Raw genomic sequence first — 14,488 nt, forward strand, 5'->3', positions numbered from 1 at the left:
CTGGTGTGGCGGTCAGTGTAAAATTGAGGTGCAGCAATGAAGCACGTGTGACCATTGCCAACTTCACTACTGCAATGCACACTTTATTTGCAAATGTATGCATGCAGGAAATGTCGAGGAAGTAGCTGGTCGTTTGCACCCAGGATAAAGGGAACAATGTGACATGTGCTGTATTACAATCAATGTTAACTGATTCAACAGCTTTTGTTTGAGAAAAGCGACTTTGACACGTGTTTAAGTACGTTAAAGACGCAGATACGCTGTAGTGGAGTTGCATATGTGTGGTACGCATTGTAGTGGGCAGCAAACTGCAAACCCCTGCACCGTGAAGCAACATTAACCAGCCAGCCAGCAGAGTTGGCGCTCTGTGAGTGTGTGTCCGCGCGCCTCAGTGTGTGTGCGCTCGCGCTGGAGCTGTGGCAGCGGTGTACAGTAGCATGGCAGACTGCAGTAAATACACAGTTGAAGAGGCGGGGTTTGACATCTCAGCTCTCAAAACATCTCTAATCCAGTATTTCAGGTGCCGAAGTCGACCGAGCGACCATTGCTCACTACCGCCGCGCGTCAGCGAACTGCAGCAGAACAGCACACACCTCCTGAAAACAAACGGAATATAGCCTACCGCAAGTGGACGGACACGGCTGCTGGGTGCAGGGTGGGATTTCAAAGAGAGAAGAAACACAGCTACACCCTGAGTGAGTGCGTGAAGTTTCAGCAGCGGCAAGGAAACACTTTGTTCCTGGTTGGTGTTGTAGTTTCCGACGTCTGTTTCTGTCCCTGAAGTAGATTTTAACAAGCGACTCCAACGACTTCTCAGCACCTCCCCTCGAAACTCAGCACAAACACTTCAACTACTCTTCCCGCTGGAGGATATTACAGCACTCTGGGATATTCTTCTCTGTAAGGTGAGTGAAGAAGTTTGACTGAAGTGTTTCTATCAAAACGTGACTAGTTTGTGTTTTAGCAGCAGTGCTTTGGGCGGAAAATGTAGCCTCACCTGGGAACTCAGGTAAGTAGGAAACCAGGTAGGCCTAGCTTCTCGTCGGTCACGTAGCTTATGCAGTTAGCGCTCTTGTTAAGTGTTATGTTTTAAGGTGCTTAAAACACCTTGAGACTCTAACAGGGTGGTGTTTTTGTATAACGTTTAGTTATCGTTGCAACTTTATTTTATTAAGTCGCCCGTTGCCTCCCTGCTGTTTGTTGACAGCCAACAAGCTGTGTCTCGTTTTGTCATATTTTATTTACAACACGCCACAAGCGTGACAAACTGTGGACTTAAATTGCAACTTCATTTGTATATGGTTCATATCCTGACAAACAGCTCCTCAGTGTTAGGATATATGTTTTATCTGGCTGGTAATTTGTTTTTCAGGCCATTTCTCTCTGAATTATCGTTTTCCTCTGTTTTTTTTTATGGTGTGGTGTCACCTCAGGATAAACAAGCAGTCTGAGCTTACTGCCAAGTCTGCTCTCATGCTTTGGTGTGGACTGAGGCTTTTCACATTGCGTCATTTTTGCACACCAACAACTATTTAGATAAAACAATAATCTGCAATATGTGTTCGATGTGCCCTTAAAGAACAGGTTTCTCTCACTTTAAATAATTTCTGTGGTTTGAAAAGCCCCTGAGCAGAGTGATGATGGAGCAGTGAGATCATCAGCCCTATTAACATCAGGCACACTCATCCTTTATGTTGGCTGAGGAAGATTTTCCTTCAGGACAGAGATGGCCAAGTCAATATGGAGGCATGCAGGAGAACCAGTTTTGACTGCAAGCCTTGTGTCACGTCTTTGTTTTAGAGCGTGTTGAGCAGGAGGACTTGGAGCAGGCCTCTGTGTGTTTTCATGAGGATTATTTTTATAATAAACTGTACCAACATTGTGACAGGTGATTTTTAACATGACCTAGATTATTTAACCCTACATGTTTAATTTTGAAGTGAGTGATTTTTACTTCTATGAGGTTGAAGATGTGGGAAAGTGGACAAAAGTCAGGTTCATCACACTTAAAATTTATTACCGTTGGCAAGCTGCTGTGGAATGACCATTAAGGAAGCAATCATAAGAACACAGAGGAGGATGTTATATTTCAATCAGGTTGTGTTCAGGATGAGAACAAGGAACATGTGCTTTTGTTCTCCCTCTTCCTCCCTTGGACACAGCAAGGAATAATGGGTGACTCAGCGTGGTGTGGGTGACCTGTTCAGTTTCACAGGCTTGAACGCGGTGACCGTGCGCTGGAAGGCGGCGAGCCTTTGAGCAGGAAGCCCACGCAGGAAACGACCCGCTGCATTGTTGCCTCAAGGCTTTAACCATGTCTGTAGTCCGGTGAGAGTTTTACAGTCCAGTTTCTCTGTTATTTTAGGGTTCGAGCATGCAGGGTCACATTTTACTGTTCCTTCTCTTTTATGCAGTGACAGCTTGTGCTAAGGCTTTGGTACACTCTCAGAGGTTTGTGTGTTTTACCCGTCCCAGCCCCTAATTAAAATAAACAGCCTGACAGGAGAATTGTGGGTGTTAAACTGTAGAAAACTGGAACATGCTGTCCAGAGGGGAGCGGAAATCGAGCATTTATGTCTGTAATGTTAGACACGAGTTTATATAAAGCAGACAAAGTGGAAGCACGGGTCTGAGTGGGCAGTGTCAGGAGTGATTAAAAGATCTGATCTCATCCCTTATCATGAGTCAGACCTCTAAGAACTTATCATGAGTAAAATAGCCCAAAATAGAAGATTTTTTTTCCCTCCTTGAGGCTAGTTGTTGCGAGGAAAATGTCAGCTATAGTTCACTTGTTAGGTGTCACTTTAGAAAGGCATGATTCAACACCAGAGTCAAACTTGTGCACTTGCTGATAGGAACTGTGCAGCTTTTGAAAATGCATTTTAACCAAAATATAATGCATATTTGTTTAGGGCTGCAGCTATCGAATATTTTAGTTTCGAGTATTCTACTGAAAATCCCACCGATTAATCGAGTAATCGGATAAAATACTTTTTTGTTTAGTCAAAGAGCAGTCATTTTTCAAATGAATTTTTTTCTCTTTAAGAAATAGAATTTTCTGATACAGCATGTCAATATGAGCACTTGCTTTGGTAGCTCCAAAATTTGTTAACACACTTTGACACGTTTTTTGTGCCTTGTACAAATGTTGCCTTGTACATCTCATCAAATGTTGCGGACCCAAATGGCACCCGTTTGGTAGAATGACCCATTAGTCTCCAAACTCCAGAAAAGAAGCTAGATTTGTTGCTAGTTGCTATTTTGTATAAGAGGTAGCTTGAGGGGTCTGAAAACTCTCTTAATATGGCCTCAGCTCTATTTGACATACCACTCTTTGATCTTTTTAAAAATTAAACGATTCCTCGAGGCGGAGAAAATTACTCGAGTATTTTTTGTAATCAAGTACCTCGAATCATTCAAGGAATCGTTTCAGCTCTATATTTGTTATCTTGCTCAGCAGTTTTCATTTCACTTTTGCAACTTTGGCATGACAGTTCTGAGTTAGTTTTTAGGGGTTGCTAAAGAATGGTAGTGTGTTAAAAAAATACTATGACATGAAGTTTGTTTGTATGAAAGTTTATCTTTATGACAGGAGCAGCAGCCTCCTCAGTGCGAGATAGGATCTAATTATGTTGTCTGGCAGCTTGTTGAGTGAATGTTTGTTTCACATCAGCTTCGTCGGCTACACAAGTGTAGGTGTGGAGAGGTGTGGGAGATTATTTTTTCCATTTCAAAGTCAGAAACTCAACTTAGCTCATATGTTCATCCGTTTCTTGCAAGTATGATCATGTAATTCATGAGAAAATGTCCCTGCAAGAGGGTAAAAATAAGTAAGACATGACAGCAAGTCATCCTCAGTGAGTCATGGGTGTGTCGTAACCAGGGAAAACACACAGCTGTCTTATACTTTCATGATGCACAAGCGTGAACTACAGAAATGACTTTTTATGGGGCTTTAAGTTGTACTGTTCTGTGAAAAGTGGGTAGGATGCCGTGAAACACGTGTTTGTGACTTTCAGAGAGTGATGATGTCAGAGTCGTCCCCTTTTGTGATTGTAATAGTAGAAGCACCTGTAAGCTAAACACCAACAAAGACTTCTTTATTCATGTCAAATTCTTCCTCCTCCTTTTCTTCTGCTCCCACGCCGCTTTCTATCCTCGCATCTTTTAGACATTGAATTAGCCTGACTCAATTTCCCACAGATTGATTCATCAGGGGCTCCCGGCATCACCACATAGAGACGAATCAATTGAATCATTCTTAATGAGGCTATCCATCAACGGATCACTAATAGATAAATTAAAGCATCCAACTCCCCGTGCCTTCACACCAGCATGCCCACATCCCAGCGACTCCCCTGGCTTGCCAGAGGTGCTGATGCACGACACATACACTCATTGGCTGATTGCTCCAAGATGCTAACCTTAGCGTTTCCCACATGACGGGGAAGGAACGAGAGTCAATCCTGAAGTGTGCTCAACATGAGTGGGAAAGGCTTTGTTTAGAAAGGAAGAGTGGAGTTCCTGTACGGTGCTCCTGAGACTAAAAGTGAATTCACTTCTTTTGTGTGGCTTGTGCTCGCATCCTTAATGTATTTAAAGTAAGATAATAACACAGGGAGAGTGATGTTGGTGATGTACTTTTTAACCTTTAAGTTTTCCTGCCACCTTGAATACATACAGTCATACATTTGTACTTTGTGTAGTAAAATCACTCCTATATACTGAATTGATGATTTGATTCTGGTGTTTCTGTTGTTGAAAAATGCTTGGGAACTAACTTAGGAAAGTTCAAGCAGAGTTCAAAACTGACACAAAACCTGCAGGGAGCGTTGTCTTTGCTCAGTTACAAAATACACAGCAGTGTAGAAAGATGCTTTCAGAGGTTGTTGCAGAGAAGGAGAAAAACTAAACCTTTCATATAGATTAGCTAGAAATGTTACAGATGCTTTTTTAGAGGTGATTGACAGTCTGCTATCGACCACCTGATTTTCTTGTGTCTAAATTGGATTTAGACACATGAGAGACACACTTTATGCTTAGTAGCAGCAAGACTCAAAAGTGAGCATGTCGACACTCAGCTGATCTGCACTGAAACTGTGAAAGACTTCTTCATATGAGACGGCGTCTGAGGTACAAAACGTATGACACCCCACCAGACTTTGTAGGAAGGAGCTCACTCAATTAATTCATGCATATTGATAGTTAAAGGTGCTGTGAGGAGTTTGAAAGTGATCTTGAAAAAGTCTCCCTTCTAGATACATGCCTGATCTTAATCCACACTTTAAAATGAGATTATCAGCACCAATATTGCTGGTTACAGGTTATTTTAAATTGCTACTTCTTAGTTTCCAGTTCGGGTCGTCAAGGACCGGATTGATTTACGGCACGTCTAGGTCTCTATGAAAACACTACCGGTTTAATGAAGTTAAGAAGACAAAAGAGAGAAAACACAGAAAACTGTGTTTTTTTCCGCTGGAAACAATTTCTGTGATTCATTTTGTAGTGATGGTGGACTCAGGAGCCTAACTGTGAGGCAGAAAAAGGACAGAAGAGCAGTAGAAAGATAAACAGGAGAGTGATACATAGGGAAGGGTACCTTTCACGTTTGAAACGATATGGTACCAATGCCCGATACCTGGCAATCGGTACTGGTACTCAACAGTACCACTTTTCGGTACTTTTTTGTGTTTATGTGGTAAAAAATATTAACTTGTTTAATGATAAAATACTATTTTTTTCAATTTAATTTCAATTTAACATACTTGTTTCTCAAAATATAACCTTACAATGCTGTGTTCGTGTCCAGCATGGAAAATCGCCCAGTCTTCCACTCCCTCACAGTCACAAAGATGCATTTAGGTACCTAAACATGGTACCTTTTGGTTTTAAATGAATCGGTTCCCGGTACTTTTGCCTAATTCGGTACCTATCCCTAGTGATACAACCCGAGCTTAAGGCTAATTAGCCTCTGTTCAAACTTGAGAGTCTTTCAATAAAATGAAGAGTGAGGTTACGTTAGCTCTGCTTGGTAGATGATTGGCAGGACATAGCTAACCAGGATTTACTGACGTTACACATTATAGACATGTCTTAGAGCACTGGGCTGCCAGCTGTGCTAAATATAAACGGCTACTAAACTACTTACAAACTGTCAGTGTTTACTTGTTGTCATGTTAGCCTACAGCTACGTCAGAGCACCGGGCTAACATATAGCTGGTTGCTACAATGTTTGCTTGACGTCACGTTTCAAACTGAAGCGCTACGTAGCTGTACTGAAAAATATCTTACCTCAGTGCGTTGTATCCAGTAAAGAGTTGTCGGAAACAAAGAAAATTGGTTTCGATCCGATTTCCATTTAATTTCAAAACAAACATACGCGTCGCTAAAATTAATTTATGACAGTGGGCAGAGCCTTCGGGCCAGAAGGTTGCGAGGGAGTGCATTTTTGCCAGATATTTTTCAAATCCTTTTAGCTGACAGGAAGTAGAAGATAATGAAGCAGAAAACTTCTCTGTTCATGTTATTTTAATATTCAGTGAGTGAGTTTCATTTAACCACAAATGCATAAGAGCTGCTGTTTTAATCTTAAAAGATTTAAATTTCTGGGGGGTAAATCTGAGTTTTTAAGTAAACAGAGAATGAAATTTCCAGCAAGAAAAGTTACAAAAAAAACAAAAAGAAATTCAACAAAAATCAAAATCAGCATGTTGAGAAAGGCTGGGACCTGAACCAGCCAAAGACTTATCAATGTTAACCTTTCTCTACTCATATGCCTCAAACAAAGCAGTAATATTCCATTTTATTCTTCAGATGTATCAATTAGTCATTCAGTTATGATAATTCAGTTACCATTTCACTCGAGGGTACCTTTAGAGTCCAGCTCTTTCTATGAAAGCTGTTTGTAATGGTTAAGATTTTACTGCAATATTGACCTAATTCCTCCCCAAGGGGTTCAATGATTTCATCTTATCCCATGTCGAACACGCTGCTTCAAATCTGTTGGTGTAACGTGTTACTGATACCTTACTTTCTTTAGGCTCAGGGCGTGTAGGAAAAAACTTCAAGTCATCTGGTGTCATCAAAGATTGATGTTTGGTGCATTAAAACAAGGAAATCAGAAAAAAAGATTGAGCAAGCCAGTGTAAGGGAAGACAACAGCACGAGACGTGTCGGCTTACCTCAGGTGATGACATAAACCTGGCTGCAGGTCAATATTGTGACCTGGCAGCTGAGTCATTTTCTCCACCCGAGTTTACCGAGATGCAGATTTTCAGCATCTGATTGCAGGATCTGTTCTGATTCGTTTCTTATTTATTATCTCTGTGTGAAAATGATAAAAAGCAGGTTAATTAAAAAGTGAGGACATTAATATTTAGCATATTTAGTCATGAGTGCTGACAGAACTATTTGTTCCCCTGCTCGTAGATTAGATGTACTGTGTGGCTTTTTAACCTCCCTGGATTGTGACTCAGCCAGTCCATGTCTAAAAATGTGTGCCTGTCCTGCAGTGAAATCACAACACGGTGTCAGTCACGTGATGTCGTCAGGCGAAAGGTGTCACGCCTAATCTGATAAGCCCCAGATATCATGTATACTTTTTTCCATTTCTTGTTTGCTGGGACAAAGATGCTGCAGATATTTACAGAATTTAAGTAAATGTACAAGAAACAAACAAAGATGCTGTAAAAATAATTCTCTTTGCAGTGAAGCAACAGATTCTTTCAAAATGATATCACTGAACTGCAGTCAGCACGTGCCAGTTTCTGCTCACCCTGAAATATTGCTGAACATAAGTGAGGCTGGCAGGTTTTCAAGCGGACCTCTGTAATGTAATAAAATCTCTAGGAGCAGAAAGGCAGAGCCGTATTTACTCTCACTGTTGTCAGCAATGCCTCAATAGAAAACATGCGCTGGCTTCATTCTCCATGCCGTCATATTGACGTTGAATGATGTGGACATCGGGATGTGTGCTGCTGTTCTTGCATGCTTGCACAGTGATATGGAGGAGACGCTAAAGGGCCAATTTGAAAGTGTTCTCACTAAAAATAGATGTAAGAACAACGCCTCACAGAGCGTGGTTCATCTATTTGATCACATGCTAACTGTTGAGTGTGTGTTAAGTAGGAGTGTCTTTGGTGAAGGTGTGATGTACAGGTGGAGGAGTGTAGGGCTGCAGCTATCAAATATTTTAGTATTCGAGTATTCTACTGAAAATCCCACCGATTAATCGAGTAATCGGATAAAATGCATTTTTGTTTAGTTAAAGAGCAGTTATTTTTCGAATGAAATTTTTTCTCTTTAAAAAATATAATTTTCTGATACAGCATGTCAATAAGAGCACTTGCTTTGGTAGCTCCAAAATTTGTAAACACACTTTGACACATTTTTTGTGCCTTGTACATCTCATCAAATGTTGCGCACCCAAATGGCATCCGTTTCGTAGAATGACCCATTAGTCTCCAAACTCCAGAAAAGAAGCTAGATTTGTTGCTAGTTGCTATTTTGTATAAGAGGTAGCTTGAGGGGTCTGAAAACTCTCTTAATATGGCCTCAGCTCTATTTGAAATAGCACTCTTTGATCTCTTTAAAATTAAATGATTCCTCGAGGTGGAGAAAATTACTCGAGTATTTTTTGTAATCGAGTACCTCGAATCATTCGAGGAATCGTTTCAGCTCTAGAAGAGTGTATGGTTTACTTATCACCCTTTCCACTGCTGAAACTTATCTGAAAACAGCTGATCCTAAGCAACTGTGCAGCTTAAGTGATTGCAACTTCATAACGGCAGCATTCCAAAGCAGAATACTGGGGCAGCAACGTTAGCATGTTGTTGAGACTGTGAATACTAAACCTGAGCTTGCTCCATTAACCTGCTTAAAGGTCTCATTGTTTCAACATCGTCTTCCATCAAAGATTCCTGAAATGCCAGTATGGAAATGTTGTTCTTCCTGTTCTGGGTGAAACTTAGTGAGACTGTCATGAGAGGGAACCTTCATTGTATGTGCAAAGTAGGGCAAGGTTTTTAGTGTTGATTTTGAATAACAAAAGGTTTGAGGTTTCTTCTTTTAGGTTATTGTTTTAAGGTACCAGGATGAATCACTTTACATCGCACATGTCGGGCTCTTTCTTTGTTTTTTTTTTTTGCGTTTACGTTTTAATGCTGGAGAAAGATCTACTTTGCCTCAGCTGAAGTTTTCTGTCAAAATCTGAACAAACCCGGAGAAAAAAAATGATTGACATGAAGACATATCTGCCCTCGACTTTGCTTTTGTTCTTGTAATAACCCAGACACAGCCTCCACCAGCTCACTCATGATGTTTCTCACCACGTTGTTCAAGCCGCAACGTTCAAAGAATGAACTGCATCTTCAGTGGGTTCTAACGTTGTCCTCAGCTGCTCCTCCCGTGTTGGAAATAGGTCATGCCAGCACTCTTTTGTTGTTGAGTTTTGAAAAGAATGACAATCCCTGGAAAACTGAGAGCACAGAAGAAATTTGAGGCGGTATTTTTTAAGTGCAGAAATGTCAAGGTTGCTGACCGTTTGTTAGGTCTCTGTCTCCACACTAAAGTGCAACTTCTGTATAAAAAAAGATACAAAAACATGTCAGTGTGGAAGCTGACTGTGTTTTTAATGGGGAGAAAGCTGTACAATCAATCTATGAGTAAAATATGCATTCAGCAGGAGTTATCAGTCAGTCAGAAACAGACTTAGCCCAGTGTTCAGGAATGTAATTTTTCTGATTTGTCTTGATTCCTTATTTTTTTTATTCTTGATATTTAGAGCTGAATAGTTGACCCATAAAACTCATGTTCAGCTTGAGCTTTACGTGCAGATGTAGCAATGACGTTGCTGGGTCATTATTTCCTAACATGGTCTTAAAGCAACGTATGCTTTCATTCATCTCTGCACATAATGATAAAGCTGGTATCTGTGAGTTAATGTGTGCTGTGCTTGTCCCTGAATAATTACTTTTTCAGTTCTTTGTTTTAAATGCAGGATTTAAAAAAATAAATTTATGGAATAAACCTTTTATTGCATTTAATGAAACTAAACAATTTCCTGGATCTAAGACTGCGACTAAGCTGGACCATCAAGCTGCATGTAGGTTAGAAATATAGCTGAAGACAAAAAGAGGATAAAACACCCAAAAATCTTAAAGGGGACATATCATGCTGATCCCTGATTTAATACTTACATATAATATAAAAAATTTGAAATCAAGACCTTTCACCCCCTGAATTTTCAAAAAATGAGATATTGTATTTTTTCTGATATCCTAGAACGAGATTTGATGCCTCTGAAAATAGGTCATTGCCATTTGGCCGTGAGATTTTGACAGTCGTACCTTTCTTTTTATTGGAGTAATCTGATAAAGCAGCTCCTCCTCTGTGATGTCAGTAAGTCACACAACCGCCACCAAGGGATACACCCACCAAGAGCTGAGTATAAATAAAACTCCCTACTAGCTCTGGCTAACTTGACTGAGTGCTGGATGCAGGGACCTTGCTCTGCTGAGCATCTCGGCTTTACGTGGTGAATTAGCAGTTAAAACACTGTAGTTTTAGCAGACGTCATAATACTTGTGAGACTGTGATATTTGCATGCTTGTTCTGACATGCACTGTGAACCTGGACCACAATAATGCTGCAGTAATAACATAGTGAAGAACTGACGGTAGAGGCGATCTTTAGACTACACTTTCAGCATGATGGATAAAACAGACAGAGAAAAGTGAAGGAGCAGGATGGAGCCCTGTTATAGAAATGGTTTATTGGTGAGGTCTGCCTATATTTCCATGTATAAACTATACATGTTACAGTACCGGTTTGACTCACCACACTGAAGCATTCCTGAGATGATCTGTGTCCAGGTGGATTTTCTTCCTCCTGAGCTACAGAACCGTCCGGGTCTGACTCGGGGTCCAATACAAAAGGACGTATCCTACACCCTGCCGTTTTATTAGTGCTATCAATGCCTTACGGTGAAGTTTTGGCAAACAGCAAACTCGCTCGGTCTACCCCATCCAATATGGCGATTTTGTAAATACTGCCATGCTGCAAAAACCGCCCCCTGGCTCTACCCCCTCCGTCCCTCTGATAGAACTGACCAATCAGAGCACAAAGGGCTGTGACGTTGCGAGGTTACTGGAGGTCATTCTTGAAATGGAGCGTTTCAACGAGATCTTCAGAATGGCCTAAAATGAGGATATTGAGAACGCTATTGTGGGGCAATGAAGGAACTAAATGACTTGTACTGAGGGCAGAAATGCTTTACAGGCATCCTAGTCTGGCATAGTGAAAAGGAGAAACAAGCATGATATGTCCCCTTTCAAGAGAAAGTTGCAGGACACAGATAAATCTGTGCAGAGGGATTCATGAAAATGCAGGAAATAAAGTTTTTAACTCTCAGTGTTTTCCTTCATGTTACTCGTACTTCCTCCTCACCACCCCTGCTGGTTGGATCGGACATTCACGTCTCCCTGTTTCTGAAGCATCACAGATCTTTTGATCAGATAAAAAGCAACAGGTCAATCAATAATGTAAATATCCTGAGTTGTGCTTTCCAGTTGGAGGAAGTATTAAGAGCTTGGGAAGAGTTTGGTCAGCAGTTATCAATACTCAGCCAAGACTTGTCTGTAGAGTCGATAGGTTTTCTGCAGAATGTGTTAGATGTTGAGTTCTTCTTAGCATAACGTGACTGGAATTGAATAAAGTAAATCTTCACCAAATTCGTCAAGTCTTTCCCAACTAGACTAGTTTTAGTTTTTTTTCCCATTCTTTCTGATTGTATCTTCTTGTAGCTCTTATATGCAAATCCAGCCTTAAGTAAACATAGCCTTAAGTTGCCCTGGCTGTTTGCTGCCCGGTAGTCGAGAGCTTGGGATAAGTCGTTCTGCATGTTAATATGCAACTGGAGCAGGGGCCCAGCTTTGTTTTGACACACCTCCAGTGCAAAGGGTGCCGCACAAAGTTAATGTATAAGCTTTGTTTACATGTCTTAGAAACCAGTGTGACATCTGAGCGAGATCAGGCACAGAAACCAGGCCCTGATTTTCAGTTTGTTGTTGGGTTGTCATGAACAGTAATAACCTAATCATTCCATGAAACCACCAATAAGTTATGAAAGGCTCCATACTGACATCTTTAATCTGATTTATTGTTTCTCTGTCTGTCTCCCCAGCTTTGTGCTCAAACTTTTACAATGGATGAAAGTGTCAGATTGACATTTGACTGCTGCTGATTTTTCTTTTTTTCTTTTTTTTCGTCAGGACCATGTGGCGAAATGTGCTCCCCAGGAATCTGTGTTCCCTTCTGAAGATGTTGTGAAGCCAAGCCTTCAAGACCAAAGGATGACAGGGGCGTGCTCCTTTGAATTCATATCACATTGTATAACAAGTGTCAGGACACTGATCATCAAAGGCTTCCCCATACAAAGACTTGGATTGTAACTTTTTCTTTTGAGTTTTTATTTTTTTATTTTTTTGGGAAGCAGACTGAATAAAAGGAGCTTCTCCATGAACTGCAGATATGGACTAGAAGCCCATGTGTAGCAGGGCAGCTTCTGCAGCTCTTGGAATTACTTAGCCCCCAACTCCCTCATCCCCTTCCTGTTGTCGTCTGACTAACCCACCTGTCCAAAAGCAGACCCCACTATCCAATGGCATGGGTCAAGTTCTTCAGGAAGCCGGGGGGCAATCTGGGGAAATCGTACCAGCCGGGGAGCATGCTGTCTCTGGCCCCCACCAAAGGACTGCTGAACGAGCCGGGCCAGAACAGCTGTTTCCTCAATAGCGCTGTGCAGGTTAGTCTGCATCCCTTTCTGCTTTTCTTGAATGTGTCTGGACCTGATTCAGCTTTCCTGAAGTTAGTTTTTAATAAGAGTTAGAAGACTCCAAAAAAAAAAAAAACCTAAACATTTCTCAATACTACTCATTTTCTTATCAAGAAAATAAATGACCACTTTTAACTTACTTGGACATCTTTGGCAGTAACATTTCTTCACTTGTTGCTGCCTTCCTCCTGTTTTCTGACTCACTTTTTTAAAATATGAGCATTTATGCAGCGATTCTTAGGATTAGTCAGTGTCTAAATTCGTCAGACCTTCCCAACAATTAGGAAATCTTCTTGAAGGTTGGGTTCGACTCTTGGGAAACTGGCGGGCGAGTTGGCTCCTCGTTGCAGTCAGCCACAGTGAGGTCACTCTCAGGGACTGTGAGTCACAGGGTGAGCCAACCGATGAGCTGGTTGAAGATGATCATTACCTCAGGCGTTGTTTTTGCATGGAGAATTATTCTTGTTGTTATTTCTCTTTCTTGAGACCTTGGAGACTTTGTCCTATTGCCATAATGTCTTATGTAACAAAAGACCCAAGGATGTAAAAGTTTTTGTGCATACTAAGATGCCTCCCACTGACAAAAAGAGAACCCTGCGTGAGCTTCATTTATTATTCCTGCTCTGATATCACGCTTTAAACCTCCTTTTCTTTTTCTCATGTAGGTACTATGGCAGCTGGACATCTTCAGACGCAGCTTAAGGCAGCTACCGGGACACTTCTGTCTGGGAGATTCCTGCATCTTCTGTGCACTGAAGGTAAAACACAGTCGAATATATTTGAAGGGGACATTAAGCTTCCTTTGGAGAACAAAAATGTGCATTTCAAGACAAAAATGTGGTAGTAATACCACTTTGCCATGATATACACTGGATTCAGTTGTTATTTAAAAGGGTGAGTTTGTTGAAAATTATTGAACCCAAACCTTTCAGATTACAGCCTTAAGTATAATCTAAAGTAACCCCTCTTTGTCTTAACAGAAACGTTCATGCAAAAAAATCTCTAGACCTAATTTATTATTTTTAAAGAGGAAAAGGAACAAAAATGTTGCTCAAACAAACAAAAAAAAATTTCTTCAATGTCTGTGTTTGGTTTATGGAAAACATGAAGCTCCCACTTGGCTTTTTATTGTTGCAGCCGCCAGTATTTCTTCACCCACTTGTCCGCTGAGAGCGTCTGTCTGACAGATACCAGCAGAATAATGTATTACAGAACACATGAGGAATTGCATTGATTGCACAAACACTGAAGGTGACTGTATGCTGTGCACATGACGGGACATAAGCTCCCAGTGCACATTCATAGAGAGCAGGAGGGCGGGACGGACTCAGACAGATAGGAATGTTGCTGCATCACTGTGTGAAAGGTGTTCAAAACAAAAGCTGTACAACTCACTCACAAAGTAAATTAAATTTCTTCAAGATGTAACAAACAGTTTATAATGAAATGGACTTAAATATCAGATTTAGATATGTAACATATTTTTTACACATTTTAGAAACGATACTAGGTTTCGCCTGTGCCTCTTGTGGCAAATTAGGCTTTAACTGTTGCGACATTGTCCTTGACAGCATATTTGTTCGGTGAAGCATGTTTACTTAGTTCTTGTCCCTGCCTCTTTCATGAGCTGAAATTTCCTCATGATGCAGCCAAATT

General features: G+C 40.9%; 1 protein-coding gene across 3 annotated transcripts in view; it reads left to right on the top strand.

Moving 5' to 3' along the window:
* Nucleotides 1-238: 238 nt before the first annotated feature.
* The window catches only part of usp53a (ubiquitin specific peptidase 53a), a 42,932-nt gene continuing 28,682 nt past the window's right edge, over nucleotides 239-14,488 (top strand). Inside the window, exons 1-4 of one of the 3 annotated variants that reach the window (XM_074662128.1) lie at nucleotides 239-695; nucleotides 784-905; nucleotides 12,270-12,802; nucleotides 13,498-13,590. In XM_074662128.1, coding sequence (XP_074518229.1) covers nucleotides 12,659-12,802; nucleotides 13,498-13,590 — 237 coding nt within the window. In that variant the 5' untranslated portion in view covers nucleotides 239-695; nucleotides 784-905; nucleotides 12,270-12,658. Of the gene's footprint in view, nucleotides 906-12,269; nucleotides 12,803-13,497; nucleotides 13,591-14,488 lie in introns of all 3 variants that reach the window. The other 2 variants (XM_074662127.1, XM_074662125.1) reach the window with 2 other exon arrangements.

The sequence above is a fragment of the Halichoeres trimaculatus genome, unplaced genomic scaffold, assembly GCF_033239565.1.
Source record: "Halichoeres trimaculatus isolate MK-OKI-2021-1 unplaced genomic scaffold, fHalTri1.1 fHalTri1_scaffold_22, whole genome shotgun sequence".
Classification (NCBI taxonomy): Eukaryota; Metazoa; Chordata; class Actinopteri; order Labriformes; family Labridae; genus Halichoeres; species Halichoeres trimaculatus.